Source organism: Pholcus phalangioides, unplaced genomic scaffold, assembly GCF_987345545.1.
Source record: "Pholcus phalangioides strain wild (caught in Gottingen) unplaced genomic scaffold, Ppha-v1.0 ptg000015l_1, whole genome shotgun sequence".
NCBI lineage: Eukaryota > Metazoa > Arthropoda > Arachnida > Araneae > Pholcidae > Pholcus > Pholcus phalangioides.
In genome coordinates, this window is record NW_028301608.1 from 38,445,568 (window position 1) to 38,465,986 (window position 20,419).

Here is a 20,419-nt window from a genome sequence, read left to right on the forward strand (position 1 = left end):
TTTTTTTCTAAATTTGATGAATTTTATGGAAAATTAATTCTAAAGAATTGTTATTTTGTGTTTATGTTTTTTATATCTTTGTTTATATTTTAATCTTCCGTTTTAGGTATTGGTTATGCTCAACTAGTGTCTGTGTCACTCGTCACAATATTTTATAACTATCTAATGGCGATCAGCTTACATTATATGTTCTCTTCTTTCAATTCTTGCTTACCGTGGTCGGCTTGCGCTTATCCCAACATGACGTCTGTTCAGGTGAGTATTATTTGTAAATTATTTCTTATACTAATTAAGTTGAATGAAAAAAGTATACATACATACAGTGGCACCTTGAGTTACGGGCAGACTTACCAGTAATCCAATATATCCATAAAAACTTTTTTAATTTGAGGGCTAATTTTCAAATTGAAATTGGTTCATGCTGGATGGAAAAAAATAATATTGCATTTACTGCTTCATGGTCTTGGACAGTAACTAACATTCATCATTCAAAATTATTGTGCGCAATTTGTGTAAAGGTGAAACAACAGTTTGTATTACAAAGCAGATGGACGCATAGGTCTATTCTAGGTTTGGTGATTCTGATGCTTGATGATTCTCAATAGCTTTTAATTCTGTGGTGTTTGGTCAGAACATGATAACTCAAAAATCCCATTTTTGAGATATAAGCATTTTAAGTGTCATTTAAAAACTTCTGTATTTTTAAAGCATGCTGAGAAGGCATAAACAATGTTTTTCAATGCTAAGCAAAGAGCTAGAAATCAAAATGTTTCATTGGTCAGAAATGATTACACTGGCATTGAACACTAAAATTTAAATAAATCCTTTTTAAAAAATGGATGGACAACACTGTAAATCTATCCGATTCACCTTGACTTAGTTTTATTGGACCTTGTAATTTACACATTTTGCACTGTGCTTTTAGAAGTGGTCTCTCGAAGGAACGCCATTCTTAAAAAACATACGTGTCTTCATAATTTGCTGTGTATTGTCAAAGAGGAGTTGACAGACCGCACTTTGGAAGAATCCTCGAAAAAGGGAATGTAATATATTGTGAGGAGAGACATAAAATAATTATCTGTGGTTGTTAGTAAGCTGTTTTGGCCAAAAAAATTTTTTATTACCAAATCATTTCTGTCACTTTGCTTTGGCTCGAGCCAATCTTATAGGATTCTGAAATAATGCTGTGGTTTTTTAAAATATTTTTGAAAAAAAAAATAATTGTGGGATTTTTTAAATTATGATATGATTATGTTGTCTAAGGGGGTACTCCCCTCCCCCCGTCATACTTTTTCTCATTATTTGAGTGGAAGCCCTGTTTAAAGGATTTCATCTTCAGAAAAAGCATTTCAAATTATAACGGCATGATTGAACAGGCTACTACGCTCATCATCTGTGGATGATGGAAGCGTTTGAAGGTTGACTCCATTCCAATATACTTGTTTACATCCAGCAAATAGGTGAGTGAAATGAATACATTTTTAGCCTCAATTCATGAAAAACAAAATGTTACTGAATAAATTTGTTATAAAATAATAGCATTTTGAAAACATAACAATTCAATTGATCAGTTGATTATACGATTAAAAATTTTTGTGTAACCAGTTCCATTCCCAGCCATAATTTTTATACGAGTTTTTTTAAAGATGTAGAATGAAATACAAAGATGTCAATTATTTTGACAGGGAAAGTTTGTTTCGAGTTATGAACTTTTAAGAACGAACTCTCTCGTAACTCAAAAGGCCACTGTAAGTATCGATTCCGTATCATTAATGTTTCTTGTGATTCGTTTCTTTTACGCAGAACGAAACTGGGCTCTTTATAGATGGAAAACCATTACCAGAATATTATTGGAAGTAAGTATGAATATTTTATTCATGAATACAATTCTATTTGCAACTAAGTTTCACAATTGTTTACGTTCGAAAATGACGCGTATTTTTTATTGTCACAAACAGCGTTTGTGCATAGGTTGTCTTAAATTTGCATGTTTTCTTGGTAAATTGAGAAGCATGTGTGTTGTCGGTAACAAAACGAGTCGTGATCGGCATACCTCACGGAATTCGTTATTATTGAAAATTATTTCAACAAAGAATTGTTCTAGTGGCATTCTATGCAGTATCAGCGCGCTTTACCACACGGTTATTATATTGAGAGAATTTAGGGAATAATGTCTCTCCTTGATCGGCGGTGCGCAAACTTTTCAGATGTGCAGTATTTCTGTCACCAAACTTCGTCAGGTTCGCTACGCATACACACACATTCCAGCATGTACCAATTCGTTAGAAGTTCCCCAGAGGAATATGGACGAGGTGCATGTGTGGTTCAGTAGTAGTATTTTTGTCACCCATGGTCCAGAAATTTGTATGTACCATATGACCTGTATTTTACGGGACATTTTCGTATAATTTTTTTAAAATAAAATTTTCCGTTTTCTCTTTTATTTTTAATGAGGCATACTTGAACTTTTGAAACCAAGAATTAAGATTTTTTTTCATCACTAAGTCATAATTATTATGGCATATAAACAAATTCATCTCACATATTTGCCAAATATATATTCGTTTTGTTTGGTGAATTATAAATTTTCACCCATTGCGTCTTGTGAGAAGTTCTCTACTCCCCTCCATTGGCAATTTTTCAGCGATTTCAAAGCTAGTTGGTACCTTTACTTGCCTTTGACAATTTTTATGGCTGTAATTAGCAACTTAACTTACATTTGACAGTCTGTTTGGCGATAATTTGATAATGAAAAAAATATTTCAGAATAACTGAAAATTCACAATTAGTGCAAGAATATTCCGCAGCACACATACACACGCACAAGAGAAAATTAAGAACTAATGGAATATATATATACATATAGGCAAAAATTTTGAATTAATGAAAGAAGTAATTGCAACATTCATGAAGGTTAAGAATTAACCTTCATGAATGTTGGCACGTCTGCAAGTATTACGTAAGCAGATTTTAAGCCATTTTTTACCCCTTTCCTTGTCAGCAAAACACTGATCCCCCCTCCCCCCCATCAGCAAAATTTTGTCAGCAGCTTAGAATATTTCATATCTTCAAAAAGGGGTGGTTGATGACGTAAGCAACCTTCAAACCCCCCCTCCCCCCTTGTCATCAAAAGTCAGCAAATCCGGCCGCTGTGGTGGTCGAGTGGTTATAGTGCCGGACTCGTGATGCGAGGATCCGGGTTCGAACCCCACAGTGGTGGTCGGCTGAAGTTGGTTTTCTGTGGTTCCCAACTTCAAGGCGCGAATGCGAGCCGATCTCCCCGTTAAAAAGTCTCGCCACAGAGAGCAACAGTCCTACAACGGTAAATCATTCAACCATAACACTTCACTCATAGTTAGTAAAACTGGGGGTAGATGACAGCACTACACATAACAAGCATTACACAGAAACAAACTATACGTCAGGTTGCACTACACGTACACGCACATTCCCGCATTTACCGATTCGTTGGGGGGTTCCGCGGGGGGGGGGGTTGCATGTGTGGTGTAGCAGTAGTAGGTAGGGGCTCGGGGATCCATGATGTTCTTAAGTCAGCCACCTCGTTGGGCAATTTGCCTGTTGTGGCGTTGTATTTGTATAATGAATTGATTTCAGAACTAATGAAGGAAGTAATTACAGCATTTATGAAGGTTGAGAATTAATGAATTGATTTCAGAACTAATGAAGGAAGTAATTACAGCATTTATGAAGGTTGAGAATTAATGAATTGATTTCAGAACTAATGAAGGAAATAATTGCAGCATTCATGAAGGTTAAGAATTAATGAAAGAAACCATCTCAGAATTGATGAAAGAAATGATTTCAAATTTAATGAAAGAAATTATTTCAAATTTAATGAAAGAAATGATTTCAAATTTAATGAAAGAAATTATTTCAAATTTAATGAAAGAAATTATTTCAAATTTAATGAAAAAAATGATTTCAAATTTAATGAGAGAAATTATTTCAAATTTAATGAAAGAAATGATTTCAAATTTAATGAAAGAAATGATTTCAAATTTAATGAAAGAAATGATTTCAAATTTAATGAAAGAAATGATTTCAAATTTAATGAAAGAAATGATTTTAGAATTGATGAGAATTCAGAATCCATGCATATATATTTTCTTCACTTCTGTTACTTTGAGTGCGAGGTCCCCCTCCCCCCAAAGCGTTACAGCCGTAGTATGGTAACCTTTGCTGTGATCGTTTATCAAGTGTTTGAACCAAATTATTCTTCGCATTTTCGCCTGTATATCTCGTGCTTATTCCTATGGTTCTGTGCTAAAAAGAGAGGTGAAAAAAAAAAATTATTTTCTAAAATTTCGAAAATACATTATGCAAATCTACACCATGTTGCTTAAACATTCAGGTACGTTTCGCACTGCAGGAAAAAAAAACAGACCTCCAAGTGCATAATAAAAGTCCGTAGATCGCTTCAACGGCCGCTATAAAGAAAACACACAGCAACTTTCATCACCTCTTGCACAAGCAAACAGAAACTTTCGAGAAACGTCACATTCACTGCGTGAATACGAATTTCTTAATTGAAATTCTGTGGGGAAAAGAGTGATTAATGAGAATAGCTAGTGTGAAATTTCTCCAGAATAAGCAGTCAAGGTATTTCGAGCTCTTTTTAATCGTTCTAGAAGAGGTCATTTGTTTTGTATGCAATGGCAGCTGGTCACAAAAAATTCTGGGAGACATCAGAATTGTCTTGCATTTTATTATGATACGGGTAAGACTCGATTTCCACATGGGCAAGTGGGACATTTGTCTTCGGCCTGATAATTTGATACTCAAAAATGTAAACAATCATTCACAATACATCATCACATAATTTGCGAATTGGCAGAGAGTATATAAAGACGATCCGGTAGGGACCAAATTAATTTTTTTCATCGCCAACGTGTGATACATGGATGGCTTTATGGTAGCTGTAATGGATTAGCTCCATGTGACGAGATTAAAAAAAAAGAGATTCGCGTGAGAGAAAAACTATGAAAATAATAATATATAGCTATATAATTTTTCTGTCAAATTTTGAAAAAGAAAAATTATTACCGCATCGTGATTGGGGTTTGATGCGATGCCACAGCGAACGCAGACATAATTATCACGAAAACATACGCCAACTACGCGATGCCACCAAATCATGTCTTTTCTTATCGAACTTTATAGGCATGTAACACAGAATTTCATAACGAAAAATGGGATGGAAATAATGCTCAATTTTAAATACAGTCGATTCCCGTTATAACGAACTCTAAGAGACCAGATAACTCACTTCATTATTACGAATTTTCGTTATACAGGAATTCCAGGCTTTTGCATTATTTTTATGTAAACTTATCTGGAAGATTAGAAAAATGTTCGTTAAAATGAGATTCTCTTCTATAATGGTATTCGTTAAAATGACATTCGATTATATATAACAAAAGTTTTGAAAATATGTTGTCTCAGAGCTATATTTTATGTGCAAAAAAAATCATTACTTATTTTAATCTATTTTCTTTATTGATTTCAGGACATATGTACTTGAAGAAACTGGTGGCCTGACAGCTCTCAACTCGATCAGCTGGAAGTTAGTGTTATGCCTTCTTGGCACTTGGATAATCGTATTCATCTCAGTTGCACGCGGAGTACAATCACTGGGCAAGGTAAGGCGCTTCTTTTCATGGTTTACATAATTAGAGTTCCTCTGTTCCAAACTGTCTGCAGCAATGACTGTCCGTAAGAAAAAAATACGAAACTTTAGGAATGCCTTGATTGATGAAGGGATGGGAAAGCAATTGAGAGCAAAACAAATATAGGTTCACTACCAGAGGGTGTTTTGTACGCTACTTTTGCGGACATGTGACAGGGCATTTTATAATCTCTCTGAGAAGAACCGTCTTCATTTTTACTTTTCATCAGAGAGTGACGTTGAGCTTACAAAAACGTGCTTTGTTGGTGAAACTGTTTTATATAGATGGTGATTTCGTACCAAAAAGCTACATGAAGATTTTTGGTCTTTAGTGTAGAAGGGGTAAGAAACCCATTCTGTGCTATGCCAACACAATGTGCTACATAGTGTCTATAATACTTATTTTATTTGCAAATTTCCCAAACGTTAAGAAAAAAATGTCTTTTGTGACATCAATGTAATTGGATACAAATCGATTTAAAATGAAGGTAACTCGTTGAGGGTTCATAAAATGAACCAAAATATCTGAGGTCCATTCACAAATTATTGATTTATTAAAAACCTATTATTTAATCAAATTTAATCAATTTATCAAATTTAATTGTAAATAAGATTGAGTCAATGATGTCTCACACTTTTGCCTCATTTGGTGAATATTGAACAGCTTTCTTTATTTTGAACCGCTTTATATTCAATTACATTGCGTGCTATTTTATCATGCACGCATGATATTAATGATGCATTTTTTTCCTTAATGCTTAAAAATTCCCAAAAAAATTAGTATTGAAGACATTTTTAAAACATTGTAGTACCATAGCATATACAGTCAAAAACCTGATTTAAAATAATTCGAAATAAATCAATGGTCGAATAATATTGTTAATGATATTTCTACTAGTGCATATTCTGTGTTGCCTCTTTTGTCTTTTGCCAATGGTGTGCAACCAACGTAAATAAATATTATTGTATTTATTGCTATTATTATTACCAGAGCATAGTTTTTAATTCTTTCTGACCATATGAAATTGTATGAGATCCTAAGAAGAATTTTCTAAAATTCTCCCCATTGAGACGTTCCTGTGGTACTTAAGGCTGTAGAGACAGCTCAAAACAAAGAAACTTTAATTTCCTATTGTGATTTATTTCTAAAAACGAAATTACCGTCGTACGGTAAACACAACATTGAGTTTTTGCTTCAGGGGGCAACACTCACATATATCAAAGTGGTTTTATTCGATTTCATACCGACTATGTCGCTGAAAATAAGCATTACTTCTTTGTTACAAGATAGGTATAAAAACATTCAGAAACAGAATAAAATTCTTTCATCTTACTTCTTTTAGTGAGTTTATTGAAGCCGCAAACAAAAGAAGAGCTATAAAGTTTTTTTAAAACATTAAATTATGAGTCTTCGAGCAATTTCCTTCAGTGAAAAAAATCTTGATTTTGCGATGGTTATTATTTTATGAATTACATCAATATTAAATGTTTAGAGAACTTTTTAAACCAACCAAGCATGCCAAAATAGTTGTATGCTGTTATTATTACACTGCTAAAATTAGAATATTTCAGCTGAGCCCACTTATAACGAAATCAGATACAGTAAAACCTGTCTTCAACGGAATCTGTATTAAGCGGAAACCTAACAGGAAAAATCGTGGTCCCGTGATTTCAATGCTAAAACACACACATGAAAAAAACCTGCATTAAACGGAACCTGTCTAACGCGGAAACGGAAATAATTTTATCCTTTAACGGAAAATTTCACACAAACACTTCGATTGTTTATATGTGGGGCAACCTGTATTTTACGAAACATTCCCGTATTTTTTGGGTATTTAAAATTTTTTATGAAATGTCCCGTTTTTTTATTTTATTTTCAATGAAAGAGTTGAATTTTTGAAATCAATAATTAACTTTATTTTCATGATTTATAAATTATATTATGATAATTATGACTATATCATAATTGATTATATGAATCATCGACATATTTATGATTTCATCGCACATATTTGTAAAGAAAATCTACTTCTTTTTTAAAATTATATTTTTTACTTGTTGCACGCACACAAACTTGCAATAGCCAAAATTTTCCGTCGTTGGCGAATTTTTTTTAGCAATTTTAGCGACGGTTTTCAGCTTTGCTTAGCTTTGAGAATTTTTTGAGCTGTAATTGGCAATTTGCTTGACTTTGACAACTTCTTTGTCTCTAATTGGAAACTTTATTTGAACTTGACATTTTTTTTTGGGCGGTAATGTGCAACTTTACTTGTATTTGATAACTTTTTTGGTTCTAATTGGCAGCATTACTTGTTTTTGCTAATTTTTTTTGGCATCAATTAGCAACTTAATTTTTTTTCGGTGATATCTTGTATGTCTTCCCGTTAAGATCGGATTTCATTTTTTTTCTCGAGAAAATACAAATACAACGCCACAACAGACAAAATGCCCAACGAGGTGGCTGAGAAAAAGATGCCCATAAAAATATGGATGTCACATATTTCAAAAATACAGCAACCCAATTAAAAATGCAATTAATAAAAATTATAAACAATATATACACGTGATAAAATATTATAGAATGCCCATAAAGAATACTTATGGTTGTCTTAAGTATGGATAGTTTCTCGATTTACTCCACCATGTTTATCGTATAGCCTATCGTAGTATTAAAAATATGGTTAGCCTAGGTACCTATGTACTGTCCCGCAGTTATGTTGTGCATCATTGGTATATAGTACCTTTTTACCTGTATAATAGCATACTAGTTAATACGAAACTAGTGTGTATTTTTCTTATAGGAGATTTTAACTAGTAAACAAATCACCTTTTTTATTAGCGGAACGAAATACAGGAAGATAAACTTGAATTCAAATAGATAAAGATGATGAATTTCGGGTTTCATAAATAACCATTATTTCGATTATGGTTATTTATGATTATTAAATTGCTTAGAGACATGGCATCGTTTATCTCTGCTTATAAATGCCTACTCAAATGAGATGAAACTAATACAAATGCTTTGAATACGAAGAATGACCGAAGCATTTCCTGAGTATTCACGATGTTATTGTATTTATATTATCCCATTGTTTTTTTTTAGATGGCGTATTTTACTTCCCTGTTCCCATATGTAGCTTTGCTTGCTCTACTGGTTGTGACTTGCCTTGAAGATGGCGCTGCTGAAGGCATCAAATACTTCTTCGTGCCTCACTTCGATAAGCTACTCGATCCTAAGGTAAGATACGCATGTATCAAAACATGTACATACTATACAGGTACATAGGCAATATCCACCACCAAAAAGATTAAACCAATAAATATACAATCCTCAGACAATGTTGCTTGTCTTGCAACAACTTTTCTCAGAAATGTTTATTCTCAAGGACTCTTTTTTTTAATATGTGCATCTAATTTCATTCAAACGGATACGCCTTGTAGTTTCACTAAGCAGGAAAACGTTCTAAGTGAGAACGTTATAAGTGAGATATACACTGTTTTACTACTTACATGCACTTCGCAAACATTCCTCTGATGAAATTCTAACGAATTGGTGCATGTCTAAAATGTTTTGTTTGTGCTGCTGTATTTATGATGCCGGAGTTATGCGCGTATTGTGTTCAAGAAACGCTGTCATATCTGTCTTCCATATAGGAAGTGGAAGTTTCAGGTGCTTGAATTCTCTTCTTTTTTTGGTTGTAAGATTCGTGTTTAAGGGTCCCCTGCTCTCTAAAGAGAGGCTTTTTTGAACAAGTTACTGGTTCGCATTCGTGCGAGCCAGTCGCGTTATTTGTTGTCATAGTTACGCTTTTTTTGTGTACTACTGCTATTACCATCTGACTGACTTCTACATTTTGAAGTAAAAATAGTCAATGAATGCCTGAATTTTGTATTATGCAAGTATCTTGTTGAAGAGTATAAAATTGCTGTCTTGCAGTGTTTTTCAATTATTTTTACTTGAACAGCCTTGAAGTAAGCAAAGATTGAACCAAGAAACTCTTATTTCCATGGCCGTTGCTACTCTTTATGTTTCTATATTGGTATTTCTCCTTAACCAATTAGAGTTCTCGAACAAATTCCACTGACCCTTTAATAACATTATCCAGTTCTTAAATACCGTACACTGCTTATGCCCGATTTAATGTTTACTCAATTAATTGTTTTTATAGGTTTGGTACAAAGCTTGTGAACAATCCTTTTTCTCTCTTGGCGTTGGCTTTGGAAATATCGTCATGATTGGTAGCTACAACAAGTTCCGTAATAACGTATACAGGTACAATACGAATTGAATTTGTGTACTGTGAAATATCATTGAAAATGAGTAATAAAAATTTAAATTAATATCGGAATAATAGATATAGGAAAAGCCTTCAGTTGAAAAAAAAATTAAAATGCCTAAATATATAGAGTTATATATACAGTCGAACTTGTGGTTAATTCAAAGTCCAAAGTCATTGGAAGAAAGTTCGAATTATCCAAAATTCCAGTGATCCAATTAATCTATCCTGGACCTGTAAAATCATTGCAAATTGCAACTTAATCATAAACATTCACATGGGATAATAATTATGAATTATTAAAACTTTTTTTTATCATTAGTTATGAAACTGTTTCTCAAATTTTAATAATTTATATATATAATAATTGATCTTATTCCATTGTTCTGGAATCAGCATCATCGCCGAATTTCTTGACCATGTTTAAATTCTGCTGAAACTCTTATGGACTGGAAACTGCAAACTGTTATGAAACTGTTTCCAAAATTTTGCTTATTCTTATGCGATCAAAGAAATATACTTTCATTCACGTATTACGAAATCTGAACTTTCCGATACTGTCCATACTCTTAATGACGACAAAAAAGATTCAGATTTTGAATGTTACACTTTGATCCATAGCAGGGGTGGCCAACAGCTGGTCCACGGGCCGCATGTGACCAGTGAAGTGATTTTGTACTGCCCGCGACAAAGTGCCGTGAAAAAATTAAGTTTGTGGTCATTATTTGAACTATCGATTCCAACAGCAGATTTCTTGATTAAGAAACTGCTTACAAACGTCTTATTTCTAGTGACGAAATTAATTTAATAACGAACTAATTAATTCATTTAATAATGGAGTGGCTTATACACCGAAGTTCCATCACTGATGCGGCCAGCAACGTCATAGCTGACCATTATGCTGGCCTGCGAATGGAAAGAAGTTAGCCACCCCTGATCTATAGTTTGAAAAGCATAATCGATATCAAGTGGCACAATACACTCCAGGCTGAGCAATGTTAAAATGGGCCTTAAATTATCGAATAAAAAAAAAGTAGTGAAAAAAACAGAATTTTCAAACTTTTATGTCTTTAAAAATTAGTTATTTAACAACTTGGTCGCATAAAACAAAGTCTGACTTGTAAAATTTTTTCAAACTAAATTTGCTCATACAAAAATCATTCTTCCTCCAACTTCGAATTATCCAAGAAGTTCGAAAAAAGTTTGAATTAGAAATTTTATCATTAAATTAGATAGAAAACTAAAGGGGAGTTCGTAAAAGTTCGAATTAACCAAGTCGCATTTTATGTTCAGATTTTATTAACTTCCGATTTTTAAACTAACGATGCGAATTTATTTGTTTCATTTTACAGAGATGCATTACTAGTGAGCGTCCTCGATACATTTACGAACCTTCTGGCCGGATCTGTGATATTTGCTGTTCTTGGCACTTTAGCTGTGAAATATAAAAAACCCATCAACGAAGTGGTGAATCGAGAAGGCAAGGTTTGATTTGAAAGAGAGGGAAACACGAATAATTTGTTTTAACTTTATTCATTATAAGCGAAGACATTGCTTATTTATGCAATAACTATTATACCATCTTGGAAATTTAGAAATCTTATTGTTAATTAAGGATTAAAATCCCGGTCGTTTTAAATAACCTAATCTGTTCCGCATTTTAAACTTCTAATTTAACCGAACAAAGATTCAAAATAAAAATTGGTGACTGGAATTTTGAAAGCTTGAGGATGAAAAGGTCTTTTTCTTTTTTGTGGCTCAAGTCAATTCCGAATTTCCCGATAATACCAAGGTGAACATATTTTTAGCTTATTTCTCGACTGGATAATAATTTTAAGTTATTATGAAAGCATTCAGTACCTTTATAAAACAAATAAAGATGCATTTTCTAAATTAAGGAGGTTTCAGAAAGTAATTTTTTTTCTAATACGTCTATTTTCGAGAGTGAGTTCAATCAATTTAAAATCTTTATGGTTTTTTTTTTTTTTGTGAGAAGAAACAAATTAGAAACATTGTTGTCTTGAACCTATAGAAATTATATTAATTATGGTGGAGTGAAAAATTGCGGCTATAGAATGAAGGTTTTTTTTTTGTTCTAGTTTCTTCACTTCATTGAAAAAAAAGCTTGTTATATGAATAAAGGTGTCCCCAAAATTGGTAAATAGTTTAAAAATCCATAAAACTTGAAGAAATTGGTCGGTTTGCGAAAAAAGTAATTTTCACGTACCTATTCATTTCGCCTACAATACTTTCTCACTTGTCGCAGAAACCTACGTGTGTTTAATATCAGAAGATGCTTGCCACAGATGTAAGCGAAACGTCAGAGGAAAATGACTTAGAGCTTAGACCATGGCCTAATAGCCCGGGAACCATTGAACGCCGGCTATGAAAGTCACGTACGGCACTGTAAAAAAATTATTGAAACAATGTATAACTTGCGTGCAAATTCTTCGAACCCTTTTCTACACGTTTCATACAAATACGTAGGCATTAAAACTTGATGCACTTATTTGGCCATGGCATCGTGCACTAATGCTCGTGGAATTGGCAGGGTAATGATGGAGGGGATTTGACGAGTTATGACTACTTGTTGGAACCTCAGTATCACCAATCAGGGTTTCAGGTGTTTTGCTTGAAAAATTTCTTCAAGTATAAAATAAGCATTTTTGGAAATTGAAATTTCTGAGTGCCAAGAATTGTTTTTTTGAAATTTTCTAAAGAAATTTCATTTATTTTATTCAAAAGTAGAAAATTTCAAAAGTTTTCATTTCCGTGACAGGAATTATTCTTCGTCCTAACTATAAGCAGAAGTATTTTTTTTAAATAGTTTTTATTCTTAAGAATTATTTTAGATAATTTGAGCCAGTCAAAAAGTTAATGAATTGAAAATTTGCATAAATTGAAAAGAAGAAACCAGCCAAATGGAAGTCCGATTCTTAGAAACTTCACAAATATGTTAACCAGTAATCACGTGTAAAGATTGGTCACAAATGAGTTAAGCGGTTTTTTTATTTACCAAAAAGTGTTATCCACTTCTAGAAAATATTTCATTTTTGTATGCAGTACAGCACTTAATTCATATTTATGGGCGTTCCCAAAAAGATTTACATTAAAAATTGAGATCGGTATATTTATTTTTGATTTTTATATCTTTATTTCTCTCTTTCATGTTTTAACACTCTGGATATGTGTTATAGGTTTGGACCTTGCTTTTGTTGTGTATCCAGGAGCTTTGGAGAGTATTCAGCCTGTTCCACAAATTTGGTCGGTGATGTTTTTCTTCATGCTATTCACTCTTGGCATAGGAAGCTCTGTAAGTATCCGAAAGTTACTGTTGTTGAAGTCAATGAAAAATCATTATTTTGTTATACACATCTTAAATTTATAACTCCATATGAACGTACATGCAGCCAAGTTACCAACCAACGTTCCATTAAAACAATTCATGAAAATCGGAGTGACTTTCACTTTTAAAATTTTTTGTAATGGTATTATTAAATGCCGTTGCTAGTTGATGCGAAGTACCGAGCACTGAGCTCTCGTCTTCTTCGTCTTGGTTTCTCAATTTAGGTAGAGATATTGATCAGTCAATGGCAAAATGATTGCTTAAAAACAACCACATTTTTTTTTAAAATTATATATAACCCTTTATATATAAAATATTATCACTAATACAAAACAATATCAATATACTGTTAACAGTTTTCAGGGGTTAAAACATCCTCTACATCCATCAGATTACACTTACTTTCAAAAATAAATCTCATCGATTGCAAATATTCTCAATATCTACAATATTATACAAATCAGTTTTACAAAGTGACCCACTTTGCCACAAATTGCAAAAATTACCAATGAGGTACTATCAAATAAATAAAATTATTTATTGTATAAAATTTTACCGTGTGGATAATTCAATAAACAAAGTGCATCAAAAATTCATTGAAACTGAAAAAATTAACAAAAATAATAAATAAATAATAGTGGGGAAAATTTTGTTTTGCACAAATAAAGTAAGAAAATATATTTTTCTTTTTAATAAGAAAAAATTGGTCCCAATAGTCATCACGAGATGACTATTCTGGGGGAAAAAAATACACTTTTTTAAATTGAAAATGACTACTATACAAAACCAGATGTAAAATGATTCACTGGTGTGTGTTAATGCACGCAAATGACCCGGGAAAAAGACATATCGAATGCACTGAAATCACTAATTACTAGGGCTAGGTTTTCTACAATTTCCATACTTTTTTGTGTATTTTTCATATTTTGCTATTTTTACGTGATAGAGAATTTTTTATGATTTTCTGTAATTTTAAGGCATTTTTTCATAATCTCCAGAATTCAAGGCATATTTTCATATTTTGGAGCAATATAGTATTTTGCATATTTCAGCATAACAATGAAGAAGGTTCCTCCCCCCCCCCCCCAAGCTTTTTCTTCCCTAGCTCCAGTTTCCCGCAATTGGAAATTTTACTTACCTTTGACATCGTTTTTTGGCAATGATCGGCAAAAACTGACAATTTTATTTGTGTACCTTTGCCATCATTTTCGACAATGATTGACGATTTTCTGTAATTTACAGTATTTTTTTCGAGGAAATATAGTCAGTCCATTTATAAAAGCATATTTTTAGGTATTTACGTCTTAGTTTTATTTGTTTTAGGACATAAATGCATTTTTCATGGAGCATATTGTGCCAGTTTTAAGGAAAATCCTAGTCCTACTAATTACCATATGATCTCTTTCATTAGTCAAATTATCCATTAACACTAGCTTTATTCGGGTTTGAATTGTAACGTCAAAACGTGCTTCTTAATTGATTCATTCATTAAATGTGTGTAAGTGTACTTTTTAATGAGGGACTCACTAAGTAAAACCACGTACCCTCATATTAATAAACATACCGGAAATTAATGAGTATGAATATTTCAACAACTGCCTTATACGAAGATGAATCCAGGAAAGAAAAATTCAACTTCTTGGCCGGTAACCTAACCCACATCCTTTCATTCGCTGGGTAAATGCGCAAGACCACTAAGCTATAAAAATAAGACTTTCCTTGTGTACTGAACGGGAGTGTACGCAGGGCAGCCAGATATAATTCAGGCCAAAGTTTGGGCGAAAAGGACGCGCGATTCCCCGAAGAGGCAGTTTAGTTTTCTCTCCTGAATTTATCTTCGCATAAGCCAGTTGTTGAAACCTTCGTATGAATAGCCGAGGACAGTGACTTAATCCTCGGATAAGTCGCTATCAGGTGGCAGTGTCAGCAATTGTGAGCTTTGGCCTGAGTTATGTCTGACTGTTCATGTGCAGTCCTGTTCAGCGCACACGCTCTCTAAGGAAAGAGGTTCGTCACCTTTGTAGCGTAGTGGTCTATGACGCTCACCCTGAAAGTGAGAGGACGTGGGTTCGATTCCCAGCAGTGGCAATTGAATTTTGTTTCCTGAATTCTTCGCATCATACAGTTATTGGAACCTTCATATGAATAGCGGTGTGGGGGGGGGGGGGAGTGACATCATCTTCGACTTAGTGAGTATCTATAACAGAGTTTTCAGTTTGCCTTTTTCAACCCCTTCGCTCACACGCAATTGGCAAAAAATTTCGATGATGTCTATTTGACGAATCGGCGATAAATATCGAAATCTTTTCCTAACCTAACCACACGTTAGAAAAATGAAAAAAAAATGTAGAAGAAAAGGAAGGGGGGGGGGAAAACAAATGAAAGGAAAACAGTATAATAGATAAGTTGGTAACAGTGTACGTACGAAGTAGATTTCTCTTTTCCACCTCCTCCTACCATTTTTCTTTCGTTCTTATATGTATATATAGTAGAAGGGTACATCACATATAGGAAAAAAATCACTAATAGAAGTAAAGAAATAAATGGATGTAAAAAGATCAACTTTTTTCATAGGGTTACAAAGCTTCGTGATGATGAGGAGAGAGGAAAGAAAACGGAGAGAACATGTTTGAATTCCTTCCAGTGGCGTTTGGATGCAATATTACGTCATTAATCGCAAAGGGGTTAATTGTACAATGCATGATGAGATAGAATTTTTTAAAATTCAAATATTAAAAGAATCTCATGATTTTTTTAAATTTTCTTTCTCCATTTAGATGTCGATGATAGAAACCGTTCTAACAGTTATCAAGGACCAATTCCCAGCTTTTCGGAAAAGGACGATACTTCTGTCACTGCTGGTCTGCTTCATTTTCTTTCTCTTGGGTTTGCCGTTAACAACAAACGTGAGAACATCATAATTTTAATGAAATATTATTATTTCTAGAAGATATTTTTCTGTAAGGCCTAAGATCATTTTAGGTATCTGATTTCTCGTAGATCTATTATTTAAAATTTTTATCTAGTCTCCAATCGGAATATTTTGAATACATATCACTTTATTTCTATTTAAGTTTATAAACTCAAAATACAGAAGATAGAGCATCGATTAGCCGAAACAATTGAAGACTGGAGGTATTTGGATAGACAGATAGATAGAACCGCTCACAACTGATACAAAGCCCCTTACTTCCGTTAGCTCAAAAGAGGCAGAGTTGTGTCGGAAAAAGCAAAGATTTATAGCGGCGGCCCTCTTGCCCGTATAATTAATTTTTCGGATAACCGATCATTCACGGAAAAAAAAATTACCACTGTCATAGGAGCAATATGAAACAAGAAACAGTGATATGTATATATTTTGTATCACGTCTTACATTAAGTCAAAATTTTTCTTTTGCTCCGCTGAAAGCACTAGCGGAACTTCTACATCGCGAACAAATTTGAATTTGCCAACTGGAACGCTTTCGGTTTACCGATTACTTCGGATGATCGGTATTCGCATAATCGATGCTCTACTGTATTTATATTGTATAATACTAATGTCAACACAAAGTCCACAACAGACAAATCACCCAATGAGTTGACTGAAAAGAGGTACTAAAAGATACTAAAAAAATACAGCAACTAAATATAAAAACATATATGATGAAACAAAAACTAATAAAATTAATACTAATTACTTTGGTATTTATTATTAATACTACTAATAATACCAATAATATGATAATTATAACTAATAATTAAAAACTATATAACTCTCTAATAATTAATACCATTTAATCAATAATTCAAGATATACGGAAGACTGGATGTTGTGAAGATATTTATTATTTCAGATGTTTATTTTTTAAGGAAGGAAAAAACTCATCTCTGCCTCTACCGGGAGTCGAACCCGGGTCCCTCGATTGCCGGACGAGTGCTCTGACCACTAAGCTACAGAGGAGATAGAGATTTTCCTTCGCTAGAGCGTATATATGCCGAACGGAACCGTGCAATGGACGGTGAAACCGATCAGCTAATAGCTCATGGACGACAAGCCACCAGAGGGCTATATATATGACATGAATGTCGCTCTCCACTTGTTAATACAAGATATACGGAAGACTGGATGTTGTGAAGATATTTATTATTTCAGATGTTTATTTTTTAAGGAAGGAAAAAACTCATCTCTGCCTCTACCGGGAGTCGAACCCGGGTCCCTCGATTGCCGGACGAGTGCTCTGACCACTAAACTACAGAGGAGATAGAGATTTTCCTTCGCTCTGGTGGCTCGTCGTCCATGAGCTATTAGCTGATCGGTTTCACCGTCCATTGCACGGTTCCGTTCGGCATATATACGCTCTAGCGAAGGAAAATCTCTATCTCCTCTGTAGCTTAGTGGTCAGAGCACTCGTCCGGCAATCGAGGGACCCGGGTTCGACTCCCGGTAGAGGCAGAGATGAGTTTTTTCCTTCCTTAAAAAATAAACATCTGAAATAATAAATATCTTCACAACATCCAGTCTTCCGTATATCTTGTATTAACAAGTGGAGAGCGACATTCATGTCATATATATAGCCCTCTGGTGGCTCGTCGTCCATGAGCTATTAGCTGATCGGTTTCACCGTCCATTGCACGGTTCCGTTCGGCATATATACGCTCTAGCGAAGGAAAATCTCTATCTCCTCTGTAGCTTAGTGGTCAGAGCACTCGTCCGGCAATCGAGGGACCCGGGTTCGACTCCCGGTAGAGGCAGAGATGAGTTTTTTCCTTCCTTAAAAAATAAACATCTGAAATAATAAATATCTTCACAACATCCAGTCTTCCGTATATCTTGTATTAACAAGTGGAGAGCGATATTCATGTCATAATCAATAATTGATACAACATAAGCAATCCACATAACATCTCCATAATATTAATTCTACTTCGTCCTAAATGAAAAAGTTACTCGGCCATTTTGCTCGTCGTATACATGAATCATAGTGAAATTCATCATATTTGAAATTAGAACAATATACGGGGTGTCCAGCATCCAATTCCTTAACCGTTAGTCTTAAAAGAAACATCCAATAAAGAAATAATGTTTCAAATACTGTCATGAATCATCTTAGAAGTCGTTCAAAAAAAAATGTTTTCAAAAAGTTGCGAAATTTAATTTTTATACGATCCCGGCTATCAATCATTGTTTGATAGAAAAAATTCATGCATTGAAATGGTCAAAAACAAAACCCCCTAAAACATATTATTTTACGAACTGTAATTGACAAAGTTATGAAACGTTTTTCACCAATTTTAGGCGTATTCTTTATCAGAAAATGCATAATTCTAACCACGTTTCAAAAGACAAAAATTTGTATCCAATAACAATATGATTCTCTTGAGATTCCATCCAGTAACATTGTGAGCATGCTCTTCAAAAATAAATAAATTTTACAAATGAAATTAGTTAATTAGGAATTATTTTGTTTGAAAAATACTTTTCAGCCTCTCATAAATTCATGAAATAAGAAGGCGCTTCAACTTTTATTAGCAGTTAATTCGGCCACTTTTGGGAGCTGACAAGCACACACCTCGTATATGGTATTGAGAAGTTAAAAAAAAGGTGATAAGTCCGGTTATTATGCGTGATAACCGGTTATATTATGCATAATCGTTGACCATTTTGGTAAATTTGATGAATTTCCCTAATTTTTACCGGCGAATTATATGCACACTACCCAAGTGTCGTTGGCAAATTTGGTAAATGCTGGAAACATTAGCACATTGAGCGGTTATTACGCACAATTGCCATTTCGTATTGGTAAACATGATAAATCGGTCTATTGCCGTGATAAGATTTATTATTTAGATGACCGTACTTGTTAGCCTGAGTCTGAACCAGGTACAAAGAGCTCTGATTTAAAGAATTTCTCCTATAATATTAGAAATAATTTCCATTTGACTAATTGAGAGATCGGACTCGATATAACGAACTACTTTTTAGCAAATTTTATTCTCGTACCTCGATATAACGAACTTCCCTTTAACAAATTCTTTGATTTAACGAATTTTTACAAGTCTTTTGTGCTTATCAACTGACACCCTAATATAACAAACTCCTATTTAACGAATTATACAATCGGACCCCGACATCATTAAACCTATATGATGAATTCCACAATCAGACCTCGATATAACGAACTCCTATTTAACAAATATCACGATCGTACACCGTTATTTACATATAATTTTATCAAATCATCATTACGTATAATTTTTTTAACATTTGTCAAATTTTCCAGTAACTCTTGGGTATTATGCGTAATCGCTGATAAAAGTAATAACTTTTTTTAGTGTTTATAAAACTTACCAAAGCCACTTGGATATTATGAATTATCGCCGGTAGAAGTGATAAATTTATCAAACTTACCGAGACAATTGGCGATTATGTATATTAACCTACTTATCATATTTACCGTAACATAACCATTTGAACATATCGCCTTCTTTTTTCAGGCTGGACAATTCATATTATTAATAATTAATAATTTCGGAGTTGGTGCAGCGGGTTTCTTGTATGCAATACTTGAACTATGCGGCATCATGTGGATATATGGTAAGTTCTTGTTTTCTTCAAATGTGAATTGAAATCCCATCTTTCAAAATGAATTGGCAAAATTTTTATTTCATTTTATTTCACTCGGCCGCTGTGGTGGTCGAGTGGTTATAGTGCCGGACTCGTGATGCGAGGATCCGGGTTCGAACCCCACAGTGGTGGTCGGCTGAAGTTGGTTTTCTGTGGTTCCCAACTTCAAGGCGCAAATGCGAGCCGATCTCCCCGTTAAAAAGTCTCGCCACAGAGAGCAACAGTCCTACAACGGTAAATCATTCAACCATAACACTTCACTCATAGTTTGTAAAACTGGGGGCAGATGACAGCACTACACATAACAAGCATTACACAGAAACAAACTTTACGTCAGGTAGCACTACACGTACACGCACATTCCCGCATGTACCGATTCGTTGGGGGGTTCCGCGGGGGGGGGGGTGCATGTGTGGGTAGCAGTAGTAGGTAGGGGCTCGGGGATCCATGATGTTCTTAACTCAGCCACCTCGTTGGGCAATTTGCCTGTTGTGGCGTTG

At 34.0% G+C, this 20,419-nt stretch overlaps 1 protein-coding gene across 1 annotated transcript in view; it reads left to right on the plus strand.

Moving 5' to 3' along the window:
• Positions 1 to 20,419, plus strand: part of LOC149075969 (sodium-dependent nutrient amino acid transporter 1-like) — a 38,266-nt gene that overhangs the window by 12,561 nt on the left and 5,286 nt on the right. The window contains exons 5-13 of the mRNA XM_089243489.1: positions 107 to 255; positions 1,804 to 1,856; positions 5,528 to 5,660; positions 8,793 to 8,927; positions 9,859 to 9,962; positions 11,319 to 11,446; positions 13,164 to 13,279; positions 16,090 to 16,218; positions 19,790 to 19,889. Coding sequence (XP_089099615.1) covers positions 107 to 255; positions 1,804 to 1,856; positions 5,528 to 5,660; positions 8,793 to 8,927; positions 9,859 to 9,962; positions 11,319 to 11,446; positions 13,164 to 13,279; positions 16,090 to 16,218; positions 19,790 to 19,889 — 1,047 coding nt within the window. The remainder of the gene's footprint in view (positions 1 to 106; positions 256 to 1,803; positions 1,857 to 5,527; positions 5,661 to 8,792; positions 8,928 to 9,858; positions 9,963 to 11,318; positions 11,447 to 13,163; positions 13,280 to 16,089; positions 16,219 to 19,789; positions 19,890 to 20,419) is intronic.